The 21,867-nt window shown below is 36.0% G+C and overlaps 1 protein-coding gene, 1 non-coding gene and 1 pseudogene across 2 annotated transcripts; 2 read left to right on the top strand and 1 right to left on the bottom strand.

The window, feature by feature from the left end:
* Positions 1 to 953: 953 nt before the first annotated feature.
* On the top strand, positions 954 to 1,916 carry LOC109558448 (olfactory receptor 6C1-like; annotated as a pseudogene).
* Positions 1,917 to 5,215: 3,299 nt separating this feature from the next.
* On the bottom strand, positions 5,216 to 6,091 carry LOC109558755 (olfactory receptor 6C3-like). The gene has a single exon (XM_019960086.2). It carries the CDS (start codon positions 6,089 to 6,091, stop codon positions 5,216 to 5,218), a length of 876 nt encoding a protein of 291 aa, XP_019815645.2.
* A 2,285-nt stretch (positions 6,092 to 8,376) lies between these two features.
* TRNAS-GGA (transfer RNA serine (anticodon GGA)) lies at positions 8,377 to 8,449 on the top strand. Its single transcript has one exon. It is a non-coding gene; the product is annotated as a tRNA-Ser (tRNA).
* Positions 8,450 to 21,867: the final 13,418 nt, after the last annotated feature.

Below are 21,867 nucleotides of genomic sequence, written 5' to 3'. Positions count from 1 at the left end.
ACCATGGCATGATGGCATGGATGACATCACCAATGCAATAGACATGAACTTGAGCAAACTCTGGGAGATAGTGAGGGACAGGGAAGTCTGGCGTGCTGCAGTCCATGGGGTCACAACGAGTCGGACACGATTTGGAGACTGAACAACACATTTTGGTTTCCTTAACTCATAACACAGATGCAATCTACCAAATGTCCACTCTGCCTCCTCTCTTGACTGTCTAATATCTGAGAAGACTGCTGAAGCAAATCCATTATCTGCATTCCTTTATTCCATTATCTGGGGCCTCAGAAGAGGAGTATGAGGTTGGGAAGTTAATATGAGTCTGAGTGGAAACTTAGAAATCTGTCATGTTATTAAAGATTTCATTCCAATGACTTTTATTTTGGAGACATATCCACTGGGTGACTTTTTCCTGACACACTTAGGTTTTCTATATTACAGTAGAGAATAACAATACAAGGAACCAGCTGACACAAACTAGGATAGGATGATTTTATGGGGCTTGAAAAAAGACGAAGTCTTTCCCAACAGGAGGGAATCCTCCAAGAGTGGGGGGTGGGGCATTTTACAAGTCAACAGGTAGCATTTATTTTACTGTATTTCCTAGGTTTTAGAAAGATCTAGGTGATAATCCCTCCTTTTTCAATTCAGGTATGTGATTTGGATGAGATTTTTTAAAATTATTTCTACTCTGACTGAAACCTGTAAAACAGGGATTTGATAAAGAAATATTCTATGTGAAACACACATACTGGCATATGGTAAAAACTTACTTTAAAGTAAGTTACCTATTTTTTTTTACCTTGTTTTTAAAAATCTCCTGAATTATGTTAGCATGGCATAGTAAGTTTACTTTCAGAGACAAATCCCATTGTTATACATGGATAATCCCCTTTTCTGTGTCTTCCCTTTGTGTTTTCTCCTGAAGGTTACTTAAAAGGAGAAGTAAAATGAGAAACAACACAGAAATAAGAGAATTTATCCTCCTGGGACTGTCGGACGACCCACAACTTCAGGTTGTGAACTTTGTCTTTCTGCTCATCACCTACATGCTCAGCATCACTGGGAACTTGACCATTATCACCCTGACCCTGCTGGATATCCACCTCCAGACCCCCATGTATTTCTTCCTCAGGAGTTTCTCCATATTGGAAGTTTCATTCACAACTGTCACTATTTGCAAGTTCTTGGCCACCATTATTACGGGAGATAAAACTATCTCTTTTAATGATTGTATGACTCAGTTATTTTTTTTTCATTTTCTTGGGAGTCACTGAGTTTTACCTTCTGGTTGCCATGTCCTATGACTGCTACATTGCTATCTGCAAACTGCTGCATTACTTGACCATCATGAATCACAGAGTCTGCACGCTGCTTGTCTTGGCCTCTTGGCTGACTTCATTCTTAATTATATTCCCATTACTCATGTTCTTCATACAGCTTGATTACTGTAAGTCCAATGTTATCAACCATTTTACTTGTGATTATTTGCCTTTATTATACCTTTCTTGTTCAGACACCAAATTCCTAGAGATACTGGGGTTTTCCTGTGCTGTGTTTATTCTATTGTTCACTTTAGCATTAATCATTCTGTCCTACACATATGTCATCAGAACAATTTTGAGGATCCCTTCTACCACTCAGAGGACAAAGACCTTTTCCACGTGTTCGTCCCACATGATTGTCATCTCCATCTCTATGGCAGCTGCATTTTCATGTGTGTGAATCCATCTGCAAAAGACAGGGTCTCTTTGAGCAAGGGAATAGCTGTGCTAAATACCTCAGTAGCACCCATGCTGAACTCTTTTATCTACACTCTTAGGAATCAGCAAGTCAAGAGAGCCTTCATGGACATGGCAAGGAAGACTATGTTTTCTCAAGGAAATGAAAATATAAAAGTCCCTGTTTCATAAATTAGATGCATATGAGTGAAGAGCAATTAAATTAAAATCCAGGTTTTTCAAAATTTATTAATATCCACACAGCCTCCCTAGATTCATTTTCATCATTTATATTTTTATTGTCAGCAGTTTACTAAGGATATTTGCATATGTGTATTTTATTTTTGCCATTTAAATTTGAACTCTTCATATGTGTACATATATACGTACACATTTTTTTCCATTCAGATTGCAAACCTTCTCTCATGCACTTTTCTTCTGGTGAAATTTCAAAATGCAAGAGAGAATAGCATTTTGTGATTTCACCAGAATTACTCTTTTCAGTAATTGAGTAAATATTGTATCATGTTTAACCTTATTTTTTATTACCACACAAGGACAATAAACATAATCTGACAGTCTCATTAGAACATTGCATATACTCTCCTTTTCATATTGTGGCCAATTTAGTAACTACATGAAAAACAGTACAACTTAAAAGAATGATGTAATTACACTTTCTTGAGAAATCAAATAACTTTTCTCATTAGTGAGTTTAACATTTTCTGTGCTGTATAATTTATCAACTCAAAGACTATTATAATGAAGCAAACTATGAAAGCTATTAGGGAAAACTATGAAATAGCCTCCACTTTTTGGGGAACTCTAAAATTAACATATGTATCATAATAATTCTTTTAAAATGCCTGAAGAAATTATCAATTAAAAACAATACACAACATGAGAGTTGCAAGTTAAATTTTATTGGGGCAATATGAGGATTGCAATCCAGGAGACAGACCTCAGATATCTGTGAGAAACAGATCTAAAGAGGTATAGGGGAAGGACAATATATATGTGATTTGGCAAAAAGGGAGTATATGTATTCAAGCACATTTCTTTTTGTAGAAAGTTTCTGCTCGTCTCATGAAAAGTCTGCTAGTTATGAGAAACAATCGTCACCATGAAGAATTTTAGTGTTTTTGTTGATATGAGGAGATACAAGAATTGGGCTCATAAAATCAGCTCCTGAGGCTGTTTAACTATCTGAAGACCTGTCCTGCCAGTTTTCCCAGAGCACAAAGTGCCTCACTCCTGCTTTCCACACGGAACTCCTTCAGGCGGTGTTGAACATCAGTAGCTGCACAGCACATGATTTAACCCTTGTAGAGGCAGATGGCAAGCACTCATGGCAAGTGCCAATTTGTAGCTGACAAAATAAATATTACTTGATACCAAAGATGACCGCATTTACTGTGGTCAGTTGTATATTTAAATAAAAGCTTGATATTAAGCTGATCTTTTGATAATCAGTAGCTAAGGTGTGTTATAACTTTCTCATATTTGTGACTATTCTGAGATAATAGCTTGTACATACAATTCTTTTAATTGCCTCTTTAAGTGATATGCCTAATCAATAGGAGTAAAGAAGGTAACAAGAGCAAAGTTTTACCATATATAAACTTGAGGGTTTTTGTTAAAAATGCTTATTTAAGCATTATCATATTGGAAATTGTACTGATTAGAATATATATGAATAATCATACAAAATCATGCAATTCTGGCCCTGAACACTTTTTTCGTTTCTGTTTTCCCTGAAGTCAAAAATTTATATAATGATGAAAGGTACTCAAACTCATCCCTCATTTGTTTTTTTTTGTTTTTTTTTTTTTAACTTTACAATATAGTATTGGTTTTGCCATATATCAACATGAATCCTCCACAGGTGTACATGTGTTCAGGATAGGGAACACATCCCTCACTTTTAAACCATTATTATACAAAGACTGTAAACATAACTCATAGGCAAGCTTTTCCTGATATTCACATACCAAACTCAGTTGAGAGTCTTAGATCTATCATTTGATGAAACACAAGAAAAACAACTTACAAAAATAATACTGAGATTTCCACATTGTAGGGAAGTCATACCATTACTTTCTCCTTCCCTCATGCTGAAACATTTATAATTTCTAAGCTTGATTGGAAGCATGTGAAAATACTGAAGTTTAGACTTGATTGAGGGTTGTGAGTTCTTATTCACTCAATAAAAATATACCATAAATAGTAGATAGGTTAGTTCTGGGAATTAAAAGATCTGTAAAAATTTTACAAAATTTATATAGGAGCCTACGCTGATATTTTCAGATAATGCAGCTCTCTACATCATTCTATACAAACTCTTTAGTGTTTAGTTTAAATGTTTGCTATCAGTATAATCATTTTGATTATCAATAGCAGGGATCAACACAGACTTTTTCTGTAAAAGGGTAATACATTAATAATTTAGGGTTTGTAGGCATAGTGTCCCTGATTCAATTACTCGGTTCTTCCTGTCTTTATTTTTGATGCAGCTATGAACATGTAAATGAAAGGGCTCAGGTGTGTTCAATAAAACTTTTAACAAAAATAGGTGGTGGGTCAAATTTCCCAGTGAGCAATGGATTGTCCACCAACCTCCTCTCTTAGAATTTTACTAACCATTGACCCATATTTTATTTCTTATTTAAAATAAGGTAGTATGACTAATAGGTCCATCTAGTCAAAGCTATGGTTTTTCCAGTAGTCATGTATGGATGTGAGAGTTGGACTATAAAGAAAGCTGAGTGCTTAAGAACTGATGCTTTTGAAATGTTGTGTTGGAGAAGACTCTTGAGAGTTCCTTGGACAGCAAAGTGATCCAAATAGTCCATCCTAAAGGAAATCATTCCTGAATCTTCATTGGAAGGACTGATGTTAAAGCTGAAACTCTAATACTTTGGCCACCTAATGTGAAGAACTGACTCATTTGAAGAAACCTTGATGCTGGGAAGGAAGGAAGGTGGGAGGAGAAGGGGACGACAGAGGATAAGATGGCTGGATGGCATCACCAACTCAATGGACATGGGTTTGAGTGAACTCCTGGAGTTGGTGATGGACAGGGAAACCTGGCATGCTGCAGTTCATGGGGTCGCAAAGAGTCAGACACGACTGAGTTACTAAACTGAACTGAAGACTGAAGTTTTCAGAAATCCACATTATTCCTGAGATTCTTTTTCTCAAACAAAATGGCTTATGTTGTAACATTTTATACTTCATCAAATACATATGAATAAAAAACAATTTACAGAAAATTCTGAAGCAATATTCAGCTTTATTCAATTTATCTGGTGCAATGTGTGGGGAAGTTCAGAATAGGAATAAATAAAAAGGAATCATATAACTGTACTGAAAGAGTTTTGAGAGAATATGAATGAAGAAATAGTTGACCAGAACTTTATTTTTTAATGCTACAGTTAGTTGCATTTACTGGAGAAAAAGATAAACTTTTGGATGGTATCCTTAAAGGCTTGCTACACTTGCTGGTTCCTCAGTGTATATATAAACAGATTCATCATAGGAGCAACAGAAGTATCCAGAATTGCTACTCCTTTCATCAAGGATGTCTTTTCTTTTGCTGAAGGGTTGATATACACAAATATACAGCTTCCATAAGAGATGAAAATGACAATCATGTGAGAGGAGCATGCAGAAAAAGCCTTTTTTCTCTGACTGGCAGAAGGCAGTCTCAGAATTGTCTTGATGATGAACATGTAGGATAGAATTATTAATGCCAAAGTAAAAAGCAGAATCTCTATTGCAGAGTAAAAACCAATCACTTCAAGGAGCCATGTGTCTGAGCATGATAGTTGCAAGAGAGGGAAATAGTCACAAGCAAAGTGATCAATGATATTAGAACCACAGTAATCTAACTGGAGAAAAAGAATAACAGGTGGGAAGATGTTTAAGAACCCTGCCAGCCAAGCACAAAAGACAAGCAATACACAGACTCTGTTGTTCATGATGGTTATGTAATGCAGGGGTTTACAGATAGCTACATAGTGATCATAGGACATGGCAGTTAGAAGATAAAATTCAGTGATACCCAAGAAAATGAAGAAAAACAGCTGAGTTGTACAATTGTTGTATGAAATTGCTTTGTCCCTGGTGATAATTTTGCCCATAAATCTAGAAATACAGACAGTTGTAAATATAGATAAGTTCCTGAGGAAAAAATACATAGGTGTCTGTAGATGGGAGTCCACCAAGGTGAGAATGATGATGGTCATATTTCCAGTGACACTTAATATATATGTGATGATTAAAAAGAGAAAAATCACAGTCTGAAGCTCTGGGTCATCTGATAGCTCCAGAAGAATGAATTCTGTGCATCTTGCGTGGGTTTTCATTTCTGATTATTTTCTCCCTCATTAGAACAGAAAACGTATGCTCTCCCTGAATTTGCTCAGTCATGTCTGACACTTTGCAACCCAGTGGACTATAGCCTACCAGGCTCCTCTGTCCAATCAAATTTTCCAAGCAAGAGTACTTGAGTGGGTTGCCATTTCCTTCTCCAATATGCTCTCCCTATAGGACATAAAAAACGTTAAAAGATATTTGCGGATAGAATACAAATGTTTTAAAGCTTCCATCATGAAGTAGTGTTTGACATTGAAAACCTCTCTTCCCATACAGTAACTTCTCCAGTTTCCTTTCAACCTTTCATTCAAGTAATGAATATTATCTGAAGTTAAATATTGAGCTCTCATCTTCAAAAATACACTCTCACAGGCCATGGATGAAATAAAAGTTACGTGTTAACATTTAAACTGGGACATTTCTTCTACTATTTTCTTTATTAAGACTTCAAATTATTCTTTAAAATATTTAGCTTCTTTGGTGATAATATGATAATATTTAATTTATTCTTCTCCTTTCCTCAGTATTATAAAAACCAGTATGCTTTGTAGATAATCTAAATACAGAGTTTATAATCTTACAGAGGCTATATAGCCCTCTTCCACATTTATATTTTGAAAAACTGAGGCCCACTTGTTTAGGAACTTTCACAAGTTTAAATGACTCATGTACATAGTAAATATCTCACTTTAGAATATGTGTTTTCCATGGGAATATTTTTTTGGTGTTCTCTGCTTTTTTATGGGTTTGGTTGATGCAACCCTTTCCCACATCATTGTTTTCTATTTCTGATAAAAGGCTGGAAGGACAAGAGAGTGTAACTTCTGCTACTAAAATAAATATTGTGTAAAAATAATTTAGTTCATGCAATGAGCACATCAGTTTTCTTTTGTTTTACAATATTGTTTTAGAAAGTGACCAAGTAGATGGTCAAAACTTTTACTGGGAAGCAAATATTCCTTTACATGCTATGCTATGCTAAGTCACTTCAGTCGTGTCCGACTCTGTGCGACCCCATAGACGGCAGCCCACCAGGCTCCCCCATCCCTGGGATTCTCCAGGCAACAACAGTGGAGTGGGTTGCCATTTCCTTCTCCAATGCATGAAAGTGAAAAGTGAAAGTGAAGTGCTCAGTCGTGTCCGACTCTTAGCAACGCCTTGGATTGTAGCCTAACAGGCTCCTCTGTCCGTGGGATTTTCCAAGCAAGAGTACTGGAGTGGGGTGCCATTACCTTCTCCGATTCCTTTACCTAGAGAATGTCATTTCATTTCTGTAACAGAAAACCATTTAACTTAAGAAAAGTTAATGAAAAGCCCTAGACTTATTGCTGTGCTGGTTCTTTAGGACTCTATGAATAGTCTTCTTGTTAGTAAATAATCACATTTTAATATCAAAAAGGTTTTGAATTCACAAACCCATAAACAAATACTATTTTAAAACATTTTAATGAGAAGAATCATATTATTATACTGGAAAATAACAAAGATACTTACTCCCTGGTTCTTCTTGATGATTTAGTCTCAAATTTTAAAGTCTGATTACTTCCATATTTAGATAAATTCAGAGGTGGTGAATTGAGTTGGCAACTTATTTGGTTTCTTTTGTACTGTCAAATCAAGTATGGTGATTTAACTTTGTCATGGCTCTCAAGGTTTATGGTTCTCATTATGGTTAGACTGGTAATATTTGACCCACAATATCCTTCATTCCTGCTGCTGCAAAATTTGAGGAATATTTTCATTATAATGCAATGCATAGTTGCTCTTTGTCTGTTACCCAAGCTCTGTGTAAAAACTTAATTACACCTGGGCAGACTCATAAAGTACTTCTTACACTTGATCCTTTTCATATAATATGAAACACTACTGACTAAGACATTTTCTTTGTACTAATGCAAAGATTTTAAATGAATATTTTGTAATTCTATGATAATCTATCTATACAATTTAAGTAACATTTTCCTTAGGCTTCAGAGCCTAACATATTCTACAAATTCTACTTTGAAAAACAAAAAATAAGAATGTTCTTCTCTATGTATGTCATACACATGGAACTGGATTTATTTTATCTGTCTCATGTTAGCCCAGGGGAATTTAAGCAAAGAGAGTGCCAATGAGGCATCATTAAAGATACATGTGAGTCAGTTTTGTAAATATGGATACAAAAATGTAAAAAGGCAAAATGACTGAGATACATGAGGCAACTTCAGAAACAGCATGTGATATTGAGTGCATGAAAATTTAATTTAGATTTGACTCTTGTATGATTGGGGCTTCCCTGGTGGCTCAGAGGTTAAAGCATCTGCCTGGAATGCAGGAGACCCGGGTTCGATCCCTGGGTCAGGAAGATCCCCTGGAGAAGGAAATGCCAACCCACTCCAGTATTCTTGCTTGGAGAATCCCATGGAGGGAGGAGCCTGGTAGGCTACAGTCCATGGGGTAGCAAAGAGTTGGACACGACTAAGTGACTTCACTTCATTCACTTCACTTGTATGATTATGTTTTAGGAATATACTTTTTTCTCCCAGAAATTCTGGATTTACCCTTAAGAGAGTTAGTGTGCTTATATCCCTTGAATTTTGAGTTTGGATCATAGAAACAATGAGTCTCTACAAATAGATTTGTATTTGTACAACTCCAGAGAGGCAGTTTTTAAACATTTACCAGAAATCGATAGTCCTTCTCATTTAGAACATCTGTCAGCCATGCAGTGGATATTCAATAAATGTAAAATAAATAAACATATTTAAATAATTTATGTGCAGAGTCAATCCCTGTTAGTCAACAGAACCTTAACAACTGATTGCAACATGTATTATTGGTAAAGAATTTGAGAAAGAAAATATTAAAGAATCACTAGTTGGATACACAAATAAAGGTGAAGTCTCTCACCATGGTAGATTTCAAGCTATCAGTGTACCCTTACTGAGCTCAGAGGTGAGAACAGACTGGCAACCATTGGCTCCCAGGATGTGGTCCAGGCAAGCTCCAGCACACCACTGCTGGGAGTGCATCAGTTCATCTACAAAGTAGATAAAGGTCCCCGCTTTCATGGAGTGAAGGATGTAAGGGAATACAGACAATAAACCTGAACATAATTGACTAGTAAACTATATATATGGTATATCATATGTTAATGAGTAGTTTGTAAAAGAAGAGAAAATTGAAAAATCTTGGAAGTAGGGAGATACTGTAATATTAAAAATGTCATTGGGGTGGATGTTTGTCATTGAGGTGACATTTGAACAGAGACCTAAAGGAGTGGAGGGTGCTAACCATGCAAACATCTGGGAAAGGAGACTTTCCAGTAAAAGAAATATTTAGTGTAAGACACTAAGGCACTAGGAGGAAAATTGTGTTATTTGCAATGAATGACACATTTGTTTCTTCCTTTCCAATACTTTTACATATATTTAGTTTTCTTATGATAGTTCCCTGGATAGACCTTCCAACAGAGTACTAAATGAAAGGAGTTATGGTGATAGTTCTCATTTAATAACCGATTTTATCAAGACTTGGCTACTGTTTAAAACATTAAAATTGTTAGCTATCATTCTTAACTTATGAATATTATCAAATATACACTAAGATAGAGAACTGGAGAAATAAGTTTCATCTACAGATCAAGCAGACTGAATAAATATGAGGGCTTTTAAAATATTTGCATTAACTATCTTTTTAAAACTTTAAAGAATTTTATTAATATGTATTAAACAAGAACTGAAAGAGAGTACTTTTTCATCCCTGTATATTTTCAGTATGAATTCCTAAAATACATGTTTGATTTTTGCTTAACCATGATGCAATTTTCAAGCTAGTAAAATTAACCAAAGGTCTTTGGTATTATTATCATCTTGCAATACTCAGAGGTACCCAGTTGTCCCAAAATATCATTTTGCCTTAACTTGTTCAAATTGAGTTAAACAAGGAACATATAGCATATCTAGTTGTGATGATCTCATCAGGTTATTTATGCTACCGAGAAAAAAATATTCTGTTGTATTTTACTAAGAGACTGTTAAGAATCATGACTGGTCATTGCATTTTGTTCAAGGATATGTGATTTTGTGATTTTCTTTTTTCAACCTTTGATTTTCATCTTTAATCCTTTAATGTAATGGATTCCACAAATAAGCTTTCTACAGATAAATTACCTTTGGGATAAAATCATATGTAACATGAAATGCTAGTTTTGATAATTTTAGTACTTTATCTTTTACTTTAGGGTTGAAATTGTTGATGATATTTAATTTCTTACATTATGTTTTGATATCAAGAATAAAAATCTCCAAAACTGAGTTAGAAATGCTTGTCTCATCTTTTCCTCTGGAAATAATTTATAAGATTATGCTAATTTACCTTCATAATAAAAAGAGCTGGAGTTAAAATTAAAACTTACATCTATTATTGAATTTTCACATTTCAATCAAGTTAGCCCATATTAAACAAAGAAAATAGCATATGGGTTAATGTTTATGGAAAAGTCTAAAACAGGGGTGAGTGAACTAAGGTTTATGGGCCAAATTTGGCCCAGTTCCTATTTTTGTTAAAGAAAGCTGTGGTACATATACACAATGGAATATTACTCAGGCATTAAGAAGAATGCATTTGAATCAGTTCTAATGAGGTGAATGAAACTGGAGCCTATTATACAGAGTGAAGTAAGCCAGAAAGAAAAACACCAATACAGTATACTAACTCATATATATGGAATTTAGAAAGATGGTAATGATAACCCTGTATGCGAGACAGCAAAAGAAACACAGATGTATAGAACAGTCTTTTGGACTCTGAGGGAGAGGGCGAGGGTGGGATTGTTTGGGAGAATGGCATTGAAACATGTATATTATCATATGTGAAACGAATCACCAGTCCAGATTCAATGCATGATACAGGGTGCTCGGGGCTGTTGCACTGGGGTGACCCAGAGAGATGGTGTGGGGAGGGAGGTGGGAGGGGGGTTTAGGATGGGGAACACATGTACACCCATGGTGGATCCATGTCAGTGTATGGCAAAACCAATAAAATATTGTAAAATAAAAAAAAAAAAGATAATGTAACATAGCATTACAAAGAAAAAACAAAAAGTTTTATTGGACATGGCTGAGCCCTTCCATTCACACAATGCTTATAGCAGCATTCGTATTACAAAGATGGAGAGTTGAATAGTTTCAACGGGGACACTATGGTCTGCAAATTCTAAATTATTGATATATTGCCCTTTTACAGAAAACTTGTGTTTACCTCTGATATTGATAATCAATGTTTACATGCAGATTGCAAACATTTATATTGACCACTAGGAGTTTGTAAGAGTTATGTGGAGAGCTCCATTATCTGATAATATCAGCATAAACTCCTCTTTTGTAATTCATTTACAGTTCTTTTAATTCCCAGACTACAGTTTATGGTATCAAGAACTCACAATCATCAATCAAGTCTAAACTTCAGTATATTCAAATATTTCCAATTAAGCTAGGAAATCATAAATGTTTCAGCATGAGGGGAGGAAACAGTAATTCCACAACTTTCCTACAAAGTCAAAATCACCTCAGTATTTTTAATAAGTTTTTTATTTGTTTTTCAGTAAATTTTGGACTTCTGTCTCTCAATTGATGATAGTACATGAATATCAGGAAGAATTTGGCTCCGTGAATTACAATTACACTCTTTCTGGATAAATGTTTTAAAAATGTAGATGAGGTTGAGTATCCCTCATTATTATTCCAAGTTTTGACTTCATGGAAAAAATTAAAAAATAAAATAAAATAGCAATGTCAGAATAGCATAATCTTGTATGAACATTTTATAAATTTTAATCAATACATTTTCCAAAGTAATGCAATTTTAGTGCCTAAAATACAGTGAACTTACAATTTTTATTTAGCCTCAATTAACTTTGCCAATGTGAGCTTCATTATCCCTACTAATTAGGTTTGTCATTTAAGCAGATTATTGAATGAATTGTATCTGTAAGATATTGCCTCAAAATAGCCACAAATATGAGGAAGTTACAGAAACTCTTAGCTATTAATTATTGAAAAGATCAGCATAACATCAATCATTTATTTAAATATACAACTGGCCACAAAAAAATGTAGTCATATATGGTATCTGGTAATATTCATTCTTCAACCTTTCTTTAAGAATTGTTACAGCATATATGTTAGTTAAATATTTCCAAAAAGGGGGTTATTTCACAGTTTTGCTAAATGTATATATTCATATTGATAAATTATATGGCACAGAAGATTTAAGCTGAGTAAAGAGGAAAGTTTTTGAGTTCTCAGAAAATATAATTACATTATGTTCTTAGTTGTATTGTTTTCACGTAACTACTAGGTAGGCCACAATATGCAGAGGAGAGTATATGTAATAGTCTAATGAGATGAACAGATTATGCATATGGCCATTGTAGAGTAAATTAAAAATAGTGCTTTACATGATTTAATATTTCCTGAAATTCTAGAAAGAATGTTTTCTGGTGAAATCATAAAACACAGGTCTCTCTTGAGTGCTCTCGCTCTGCCTCTTCTGTCTTTAATTTTTTAAGAAACATTGTCCAAAAACGTGGAATTAAAAAAACATTTCAAAGAAGAATTATGACGTCAGTTCATGGTTATAGAGTGGAAGGACTAGCCTGAAGGAAGGGAAGTGTATGAGAGAAGGATGGGAATGTGGAAAAAAATGTATCTAATATCCTTGGCAAGAGCTAGCAATAAAAGTATGAGAAATGAAAAACAACTCTAGAGATACTATGTGAAAATAATTAGATTTGTTAGCAATTTATAATAATTAGTCAACAATAGTGTATGGCTTCCCCAATGGCCCAGTAGATAAAGAATCTGCCTGCAGTGCAGGAGACACAGGAGACACAGATTCAATCCATGGGTCAGGAAGATTGCCTGGAGGAGAAAATGGCAACCCAATCCGGTATTTCTTACCTGAAAAATCTCATGGACAGAGTTTAGCAGGCTACAGTCCAAAGGAACACAAAGAATTGGATGCGACTGAAATGAACAATAAAGAATAATGATCAACAATGTATATATGCCAGTCCCAATCACACACCACCCCCATCCCCCGCTTCCTCTGGCAAGCAGTAGTTTATTGGATAGGTTAATTTTCACCCTAAATGAACCACAAGCCTGATTCAACATGAGATATATAAGACATTAGAAATCTTAAGGGAGAGAAAGGAATATGAAGCTTGTTATTCTAAATTTCATGGGAATAGCAGGAAAAGTGTGGATAAGTCCTAAGGAAGGTTAAGTCTGAAATGAGGTCTTAAAGACTTGGGTATATTCTTCATTGCTTTATCAAAAACATCCCAAGAATGGTTGACACTTCACATTCTGAAATGGTTTATGATCAGAGTTATGTACAGCAGTTAATTAGAGAAGATTGTTGTTAATTGAGAACAATGACTTTTACACTTGCATTAATGAATATTTATCAAATATTGATTTGCCATGAATTTGTCTACAGACAATGTAAAGCCTGCTGTTTTTGTAAGTTTCAAGATATTGTTTTCCTCTTATCTTTGAGGATTAGCAAAAGGATATACTCATTTTCTCCTAAACATCACATGATTTCCCAGTAGAATTGGCCACCATTCATCTCAGTTGGAATTTTCCCTAAATCGAGGGTAGCTATAGTTTTCTTATACAGTAAAGTGAATGAAAAGGCTCAGGCTTGTAGAAGAAAAAAAAAACACTGAGAATTTTCACAATATTATGATGCATTACATACTAAAAAAAAAAAAAGGCTTCCCTGGTGGCTCAAATGGTAAAGAATCTGCTGGCAATGGAGGAGACCCAGTTAGATCCCTTGGTCAGGAAGATCCCCTGGAGAAGGGAATGGCTACTCACTCCAGTATTCTTGCCTGGAGAATCTCATGAATAGAGGAGCCTGATGGGATATAGTCCATAGGTTTGCAAAGAGCTGGACAGAACTGAGCAACTAAGCATGCACATACAACAAATCAATAAACCTATATCTTGAAATTAAATATTCTATTGCAGAAAGTTCTCTCCTGATATCGAAATGTAAATTTTACCATTCAAAGAGAATTCACAGAATGAGTGATCTTGAAAATAACTGGGTCAATTTATTGACCTTTTAAAATAAATGCATTGTTATTTTTGTTACTGTTAAACAGCAAGACAAAGTAAAAGTCTTTCATTGCTACTTAAGAATTATACCAATATACTGACAAAATAGAGATTTTACTAAGTGAATATCAATGTAGAAAAAAGGAAAATATAAAAATACAACATAGGATAGAAAGCAGAATATACATGAAACTGGAGCCGATTATACAGAGTGAAGTAAGCCAGAAAGAAAAACACCAATATAGTATACTAACGCATATATATGGAATTTAGAAAGATGGTAACGATAACCCTGTATGGGAGACAGCAAAAGAGACACAGATGTATAGAACAGTCTCTTGGACTCTGTTGGAGGGTGGGGATGATTTGGGAGAATGGCATTGAAACATGTATAATATCATATAAGAAACAAATCACCAGTCCTGGTTCAATACAGGATACGGGAAGCTTGGGGCTGGTGCACTGGGATGATCCAGAGGGATGGTATCAGGAGGGAGGTGGGAGGGGGGTTCAGGATTGGGAACACATGTACAGCTGTGGTGGATGCATGTTGATGTATGGCAAAACCAGTACAATATTGTAAAGTAATTAGCCTCTAATTAAAATAAATGAATTTAATTTAAAAAAGAAAAAAAAAGTATATACACACATATAGAGAGAGTAATATTTAGATGGCAGAGATTTTGAAGAAAAAAATATTCTCTGAAAGATAATGTTTGTTTGATTTTATATATTCATACAACTTAGTTTCCTTAGCCAATGACACAGATGCAGTCTATGAAAAATCCACTCTGCCTCCTCTGTACTCTGGAGTCTGTACACAAGTTCCCCAACTTTTTGTACCAGGGATCAGTTTAGCAGATGACAACTTTTCCAAGGACCTGGGTGGAGGCTAGTTACAGGATGGTTCAAACTCATTTTGCATATTGTGCACTTTATTTCTATTATTATTACATCTTTGTCACATCAAATCATCAGGCATTAGATTTCAGAGTTCATAAACCCTGGCTCCAATACTTGAGATGGTCACAATAGTGAATCCATCAGGTGTGATTCAGATAAGGAGTCAGAAGTTAGGAAGGTGGGTGTGAGTCAGAGTGAGAACTTAGAAGTCTTTCATATTGTTGAAGATTTAATTCCAAGGACTTTCATTTGGGAGATGGACCCATTTGAGTGACCTTTTCCCTGACGTATTTGGATTTTCTAAATTAACTAGCAAAATAATAATATAAGAAATCAGGTAATAGATTAGGAAATAATGCAATCTAACTGAATTTGAAGAAAAGATGAGGCGTTTCCCATTGGGAAAGACATATTTTAGGAAAGGATTTAAAAGATCAATAGATAGCATTTCTATTCCAGTATTTCATATACATAGAAAAGCCTAGGTTAAAATTCCTGCTCTTCACATTTAAAGTATGTGATTTGAATAAAAATTTTAAGCATATTTTTAACCTCATTTCAATCAGTGAAATAGTTATTTTAAAAGAAATATTCTGTGTCTCTTTTGCTGTCTCACATACAAGGTTGTCATTATCATCTTTATAAATACCATATATATACATTAGTATACTGTATTGGTGTTTTTCTTTCTGGCTTACTTCATTCTGTATAATAGGCTCCAGTTTCATCCACCTCATTAGAACTGATTCAAATGTACTCTTTTTAATAGCTGAGTAATACTCCATTATGTATATGTACCACAGCATTCTTATCCATTTATCTGCTGATGGACATCTAGGTTGCTTCCATGTCCTGAATATTATAAAGAGTGCTGTGATGAACATTGGGGTACACTTGTCTCTTTCAATTCTGGTTTCCTCGGTGTGTATGCCCAGCAGTGGGATTGCTGGGTCATATGGCCAGTCTAGGTTCGATGCAGGATACAGGAAGCTTGGGGCTGGTGCACTGGGTGACCCAGAGGAATGGTATGGGGAGGGAGGTGGGAGGGGGGTTCAGGATGGGGAATACGTGTACACCCATGGCGGATGCATGTTGATGTATGGCAAAACCAATACAATATTGTAGAGTAAAATAAAAATAAAAATAAAATAAAATAAGAAAAAAATGAAAAAAGAATAAAAGAAATATTCTATGAAAAACACACACTGGCATATGTTAAAAAAAAACTTTAAAGATAAGTTGTTTCAAAGATCTCCCAAGTTAAATTAGTATAGCATAGCCCTTTCAGAAATAAATTCCAGTGCTATCTGTGAATAGTTTGCTTTTCTTTTAGTCTCTTTGCGTTTTACCCTGAAGGATACTCAAAGGAAGATGAAAAGGAGAAACTACATAGAAATAAGAGAGTTTATCCTTCTGGAACTGTCAGATCACCCACAATTTCACGCTGTGAGCTGTATCTTTCTACTCACCACCTACATGCTCAGTATCACTGGAAACCTGACCATTAATCACCCTAACCCTGATGGATGCTCATCTACAGACCCTGATGTATTTCTTCCTCAGAAATTTCTCCATATTAGAGGTGTCATCCACAACTGTCACTGTACCCAAATTCCTTATCACCATTACTACAGGAGAGAAAACCTTTTCTTTTACTGATTGTATGACTCTTTTTTTTTTTTTCCATTCTCTTACGAGTCATTGAGTTTTGCCTACTGGCTGCCAAGTCTTCTGACCATTACATTGCCATCTGCAAATAGCTGCAGCACATGACCATCATGAATAATAGACTCTTCACACGACTTGTCTTGGCTTCTTGGTTGACTTCATCCTTAATCATTTTCTCATCACTCATGCTGTTCAGACAACTTGATTATGCTATTGATCATTTTACTTGTGATTATTTCCCCTTTCACACATTTCTTGTTCAGACACCAAATTGCTAGAGATGATGGGCTTTCCCATTGCTGTGTTTAACCTAATGTTCACTTTGGTATTAATAATTCTGTCCTATCCATATATCATCAGAACAATTTTGAGGATCTCTTCCACCACTCAGAGGACAAGGGCCTTTTCCACGTGTTATTCCCACAAATTGTCATCTCCATCTCTTATGGCAGCTACATTTTCATGTACATGAATCCATCAGCAAAGGACAGGGAGTCTTTGGCAAGGGAGTGGCTATGCTAAACACCTCAGTAATCCCCATGCTGAGCCCCTTTATATATACCCTAGGGAATCTGAAAGTCAAGTGAGCCTTCATGGACATGGCCAGGAAGACTGTTCTCTTCTCAAGGAAATGAAAAAATAAACATCTTGTTTTATAAATTAGAGGTGTAACAATGAGCAATCAAATAAAAACCAAGGTTTCAAAGTCTATTAATTTTCACATAGTCTCCCTGCAAGTATTTTTCAGTGCTCATACTTTTATTTCCTGCATCTTACCAAATATGAGTACAGTTTTGCAATAGTTTGAACATTCTTTGGCATTGCCTTTCTTTGGGATTGGAATGAAAACTGACATATTGAGTTCAGCATTTTAACAGCATCATCTTTTTGGAATTGAAAGAATTCAACTGGATTTCCATCACCTCCACTAGTTTTGTTCATAGTGATGCTTCCTAAGGCTAACCTGACTCCAGACTCCAAGATGTCTGGCTCTAGGTGAATGATCACACCGTCAGGGTTATCTAAGTCATTAAGATCTTTTTAATATAGTTCTTTTGTGTATTCTTGACAGCTCTTCTTAATATCTTCTGCTTCTATTAGGTCCATACCATTTCTGTACTTTATTGTTCCCATCTTTGCATGAAATGTTCTCTTGGCGTCTCTAACTTTCTTGAAGAGATATCTAGTCTTTCCCATTCTATTGTTTTGCTCAATTTCCTAGCATTGTTCACTGAGGAAGGCTTTCTTACCTCTGCTTGCTATTCTTGGGAACTCTACATTCCAATGGATATATCTTTCCTTTTCTCCTTTGCCTTTCACTTCTCTACTTTTCTCAGCTATTTTTAAGACCTCCTCAGACAGCCATTTTTGCCTTTTTGCGTTTCTTTTCCTTGAGGATGATCTTGGTCACTGCCTCCTGCAGAATGTCACAAACCTCCATCCATAGTTCTTCAGGCACTCTATCAGATCTATTCCCTTAAATCTATTTGTCACTCCCACTGCCTAATCATAAAGGATTTGATTTAGGTCATACCTGAATGGTCTAGTGATTTCCCTTACTTTCTTCATTTAAATCTGAATTTGGCAGTAAGGAGCTCATGATTTGAGCCATAGTCAGCTCCCAGTCTTGTTTTTGCTGACTCCATAGAGCTTCCCCATCTTCAGCTGCAAAGAATATAATCAACCTGATTTCAGTATTGACCATCTGGAGATGTCCATGTGTAGAGTCTTCTCTTGTGTTGTTGGAAGAGGCTGTTTGCTATGACCAGTGTGTTCTCTTGGCAAAACTATATTAGTCTTTACCCTACGTCATTCTGTATTCCAAATTTGCCTATTATTCCAGGTATTTCTTGACTTCCTACTTTTGTGTTCCAGTCCCCAATGATGAAAATGGCATCTTTTTTGGGTGTTAGTTCTAGAAGGTCTTGTAGGCTTTATAGAGCCGTTCAACTCCAGCTTCTTCAGCATTACTGGTCAGGGCATAGACTTGGATTACTGTGATATTGAATGGTTTGCCTTGGAAACAAACAGAGTTCATTCTGTCGCTTTTGAGATTGCACCCAAGTACTGCATTTCAGACTCTTTTGTTGACTATGAGGGCTACTCCATTTCTTCTACTTCTTACCCACAGTAGTAGATATAAAAGTCCTCTGAGTTAAATTTACCCATTCCAGTCCATTTTAGTCCCCTGATTCTAAAATGTTGATGTTCACTCTTGCCATCTCCTATTTGACCACTTTTGATTTACCTTTTCATAGGGTCGCAAAGAGTCGGACATGACTGAGCGACTGAACTGAACTGAACTGAACTGATTTACCTTAATTCATGGACCTAACATTCCAGGTTCCTATGCAATATTGTTCTTTACAGCATCAGACTTTAGTTACATTACCAGTCACATCCAAACTGGGCATTGTTTTCACTTTGGCTCCATTTCTTCATTCTTTCTGTAGTTATTTCTCCACTCTTGTCCAGTAGCATACTGGGCACCTACCGACCAGGGCAGTTCATCTTTCAGTGTCATATCTTTTTGCATTTTCATAGTGTTCCTGCGATTCTCAAGACAAGAGTACTGAGGTGGTTTCCATTCCCTTCTCCAGTGAACCATGCTTTGTCAGAACCCTCCACCATGAAGAATGTTCAAACTACCGCACAATTGCACTTATCTCACACTCTAGCAAAGTAATGGTCAAATTAATGACAACACTGTATGCGAGACAGCAAAAGAGACACAGGTGTATAGAACAGTCCTTTGGGCTCTGTGGGAGTGGGGGGGATGATTTGGGAGAATGGCATTTAAACATGTATAATATCATATAAGAAATGAATCACCAGTTCAGGTTCGATGCAGGATACAGGAAGCTTGGGGCTGGTGCACAGGGATGACCCAGAGGGATGGTATGGGGAGGGAGGTGGGAGGGGAGTTCAGGATGGGGAACACGTGTACATCCTTGGTGGATGCATGTTGATGTATGGCAAAACCAATACAATATTGTAAAGTAAAAATAATAATAATGATAATAATAATAAAATTAAAAAAAAAAATTCTCCAAGGCTTCAACAGTACGTTAACCGAGAACTTCCAGATGTTAGAACTGGATTTAGAAAAAGTTGAGGAACAAGAGATCAAATTGCCAACATCTGTTGGACCATGGAAAATTTAAGAAAGTTCCAGAAAAAACATCTACTTCTGCTTTATTGACTATGTCAAAGCCTTTGACTGTGTAGATCACAACAGACTGTTGAAAATTCTTAAAGAGAAGTAAATACCAGATCACCTTACCTACATCCTGAGAAATCTGTATACCGTTCCAGAAGCAGCAGTTAGAACCGGACATGGAACAATGGACTGGTACCAAATTGGGAAAGGAGTACACTAAGCCTGTATATTGTCACCCTGCTCATTTAACTTCTATGTAGCATATATCATTCGAAATTCCAGGCTAGATGAAGGACAAGCTGGAATCAAGATTGCTGAGAGAAATATCAATAACTTAGATAAGCAGATGACACAATCCTTTGGGCAGAAAGTGAAGAGGAACTAAAGAGCTTCCTGATGAAAGTGAAAGAAGAGAGTGAAAAAGCTGGCTTGAAACTCAGCATTTAAAAAACAAAGATCATGGCATCTGGTTCCACCACTTCATGGCAAATAGATGGGGAAACAGTGGAAACAGTGACAAACTAATTTCTTGGGCTCCAAAATCATTGCAGATGGTGACTGCAGGCATGAAACTAAAAGACACTTGCAATGTGGAAGAAAAGACCAAACTAGACAGTATATTAAAAAGCAGACATTACTTTGTCAACACAGATGCATCTAATTAAAGCTACAGTTTTGTTCAGTAGTCATGTATGGATGTGAGAGTTGGTCCATAAAGAATACTGAGCACCAAAGAATTGATACTCTTGAACTGTGGTGTTGGAGAAGACTCTTGAGAGTCTCCTGGGCTGCAATGAGATCAAACCAGTCAATCCCAAAGAAAATCAATCCTGAATATTCATTGGAAGGGCTAATTCTGACGCTGAAGCTCCAATATTTTGGCCACCTGATGCAAAGAACTGACTAACTGGAAAAGACCCTGATGCTGGAAAAGAGTGAAGGCAGGAGGAGAAGGGAACGACAGAGGATGAGATGGTTGGATGGCATCACTGACTCAATGCACATGAGTTTTAGCAAGCTCCAGGGGTTGCTGATAGATCGGGAAGCCTGGCATGTTGCAGTCCATGGGGTCGCAGAGTTGAACATGAGTGAATGACTGAACTGAACCACCAAACAGTATATACATTTTTTGCCATTAAAATTCCCATCATTCTCTCATGCACTGCCTTTCCTTCAGGCTCATCATTCCACTCAACCTTGGAACTAACCTCATTTCCCTCTTTGAAATGTTTTTTAATTCCATGTTTTCGTGATATTTCTTAGAAAATTAAGGACAGACAGTAAAAGGCAGAGCAGCAGCACCTGAGAGAGACCTGTGTTTTGATTTAAAGAGGAAACACTCTTTCTAAAAATTCAGGAAATATTAAATCATGCTGAATAATATTTTTGAATTTTTTTAATTGTTGGATAATTGCTTTGCAATGTTGTGTTGGTTTCTGCCATATGTTAACATGAGTCTGTTATAAGTATACATATGTTCCCTCCTTTTTGGCTTCACTCCCACCTCCTATCCCAGCCCACATCTCTAGGTTGTCATAGAGGCTGCAGTTAAGGTCACTGTGCTGTACCGCAACTTCTCATTGGCTATCTGTTTTACATATTTTAAGGAGTTTCAATGCTAGTCTCTCAATTGCCCCACCCTCTCCCAAACCCCACCCTGCTATGTACACAGGTCTGTTCTCTACATCTGTGTCTCTAACTGTTGCCCTGAAAGTAGGTTCATCGGTACCGTTTTTCTAGATTCCATATATATGTGTTAATATACAATATTTGTTTTTCTCTTTCTTATTTATTTCACTCTATAACAGGCTCTAGGTTTATCTACCTCACTATATTTGATTCCAGTTTGTTCCTTTATGTGGATGCTTGGCTTGTTATGAACCAGTTTATAACCCAGCTTATGGTTGTGCATGTGTGCTCA

Source organism: Bos indicus, chromosome 5 (genome assembly GCF_029378745.1).
Source record: "Bos indicus isolate NIAB-ARS_2022 breed Sahiwal x Tharparkar chromosome 5, NIAB-ARS_B.indTharparkar_mat_pri_1.0, whole genome shotgun sequence".
In the NCBI taxonomy this organism is placed as follows: domain Eukaryota; kingdom Metazoa; phylum Chordata; class Mammalia; order Artiodactyla; family Bovidae; genus Bos; species Bos indicus.
The sequence above is the reverse complement of the archived record's forward strand: the minus strand, read 5'-3'. Positions and strand labels throughout refer to the sequence as shown.

Bases quoted from the DNA above. Each gene is read 5' to 3' on its own strand.
- LOC109558755 (XM_019960086.2), bottom strand. From the start codon at position 6,091: ATGAAAACCCACGCAAGATGCACAGAATTCATTCTTCTGGAGCTATCA.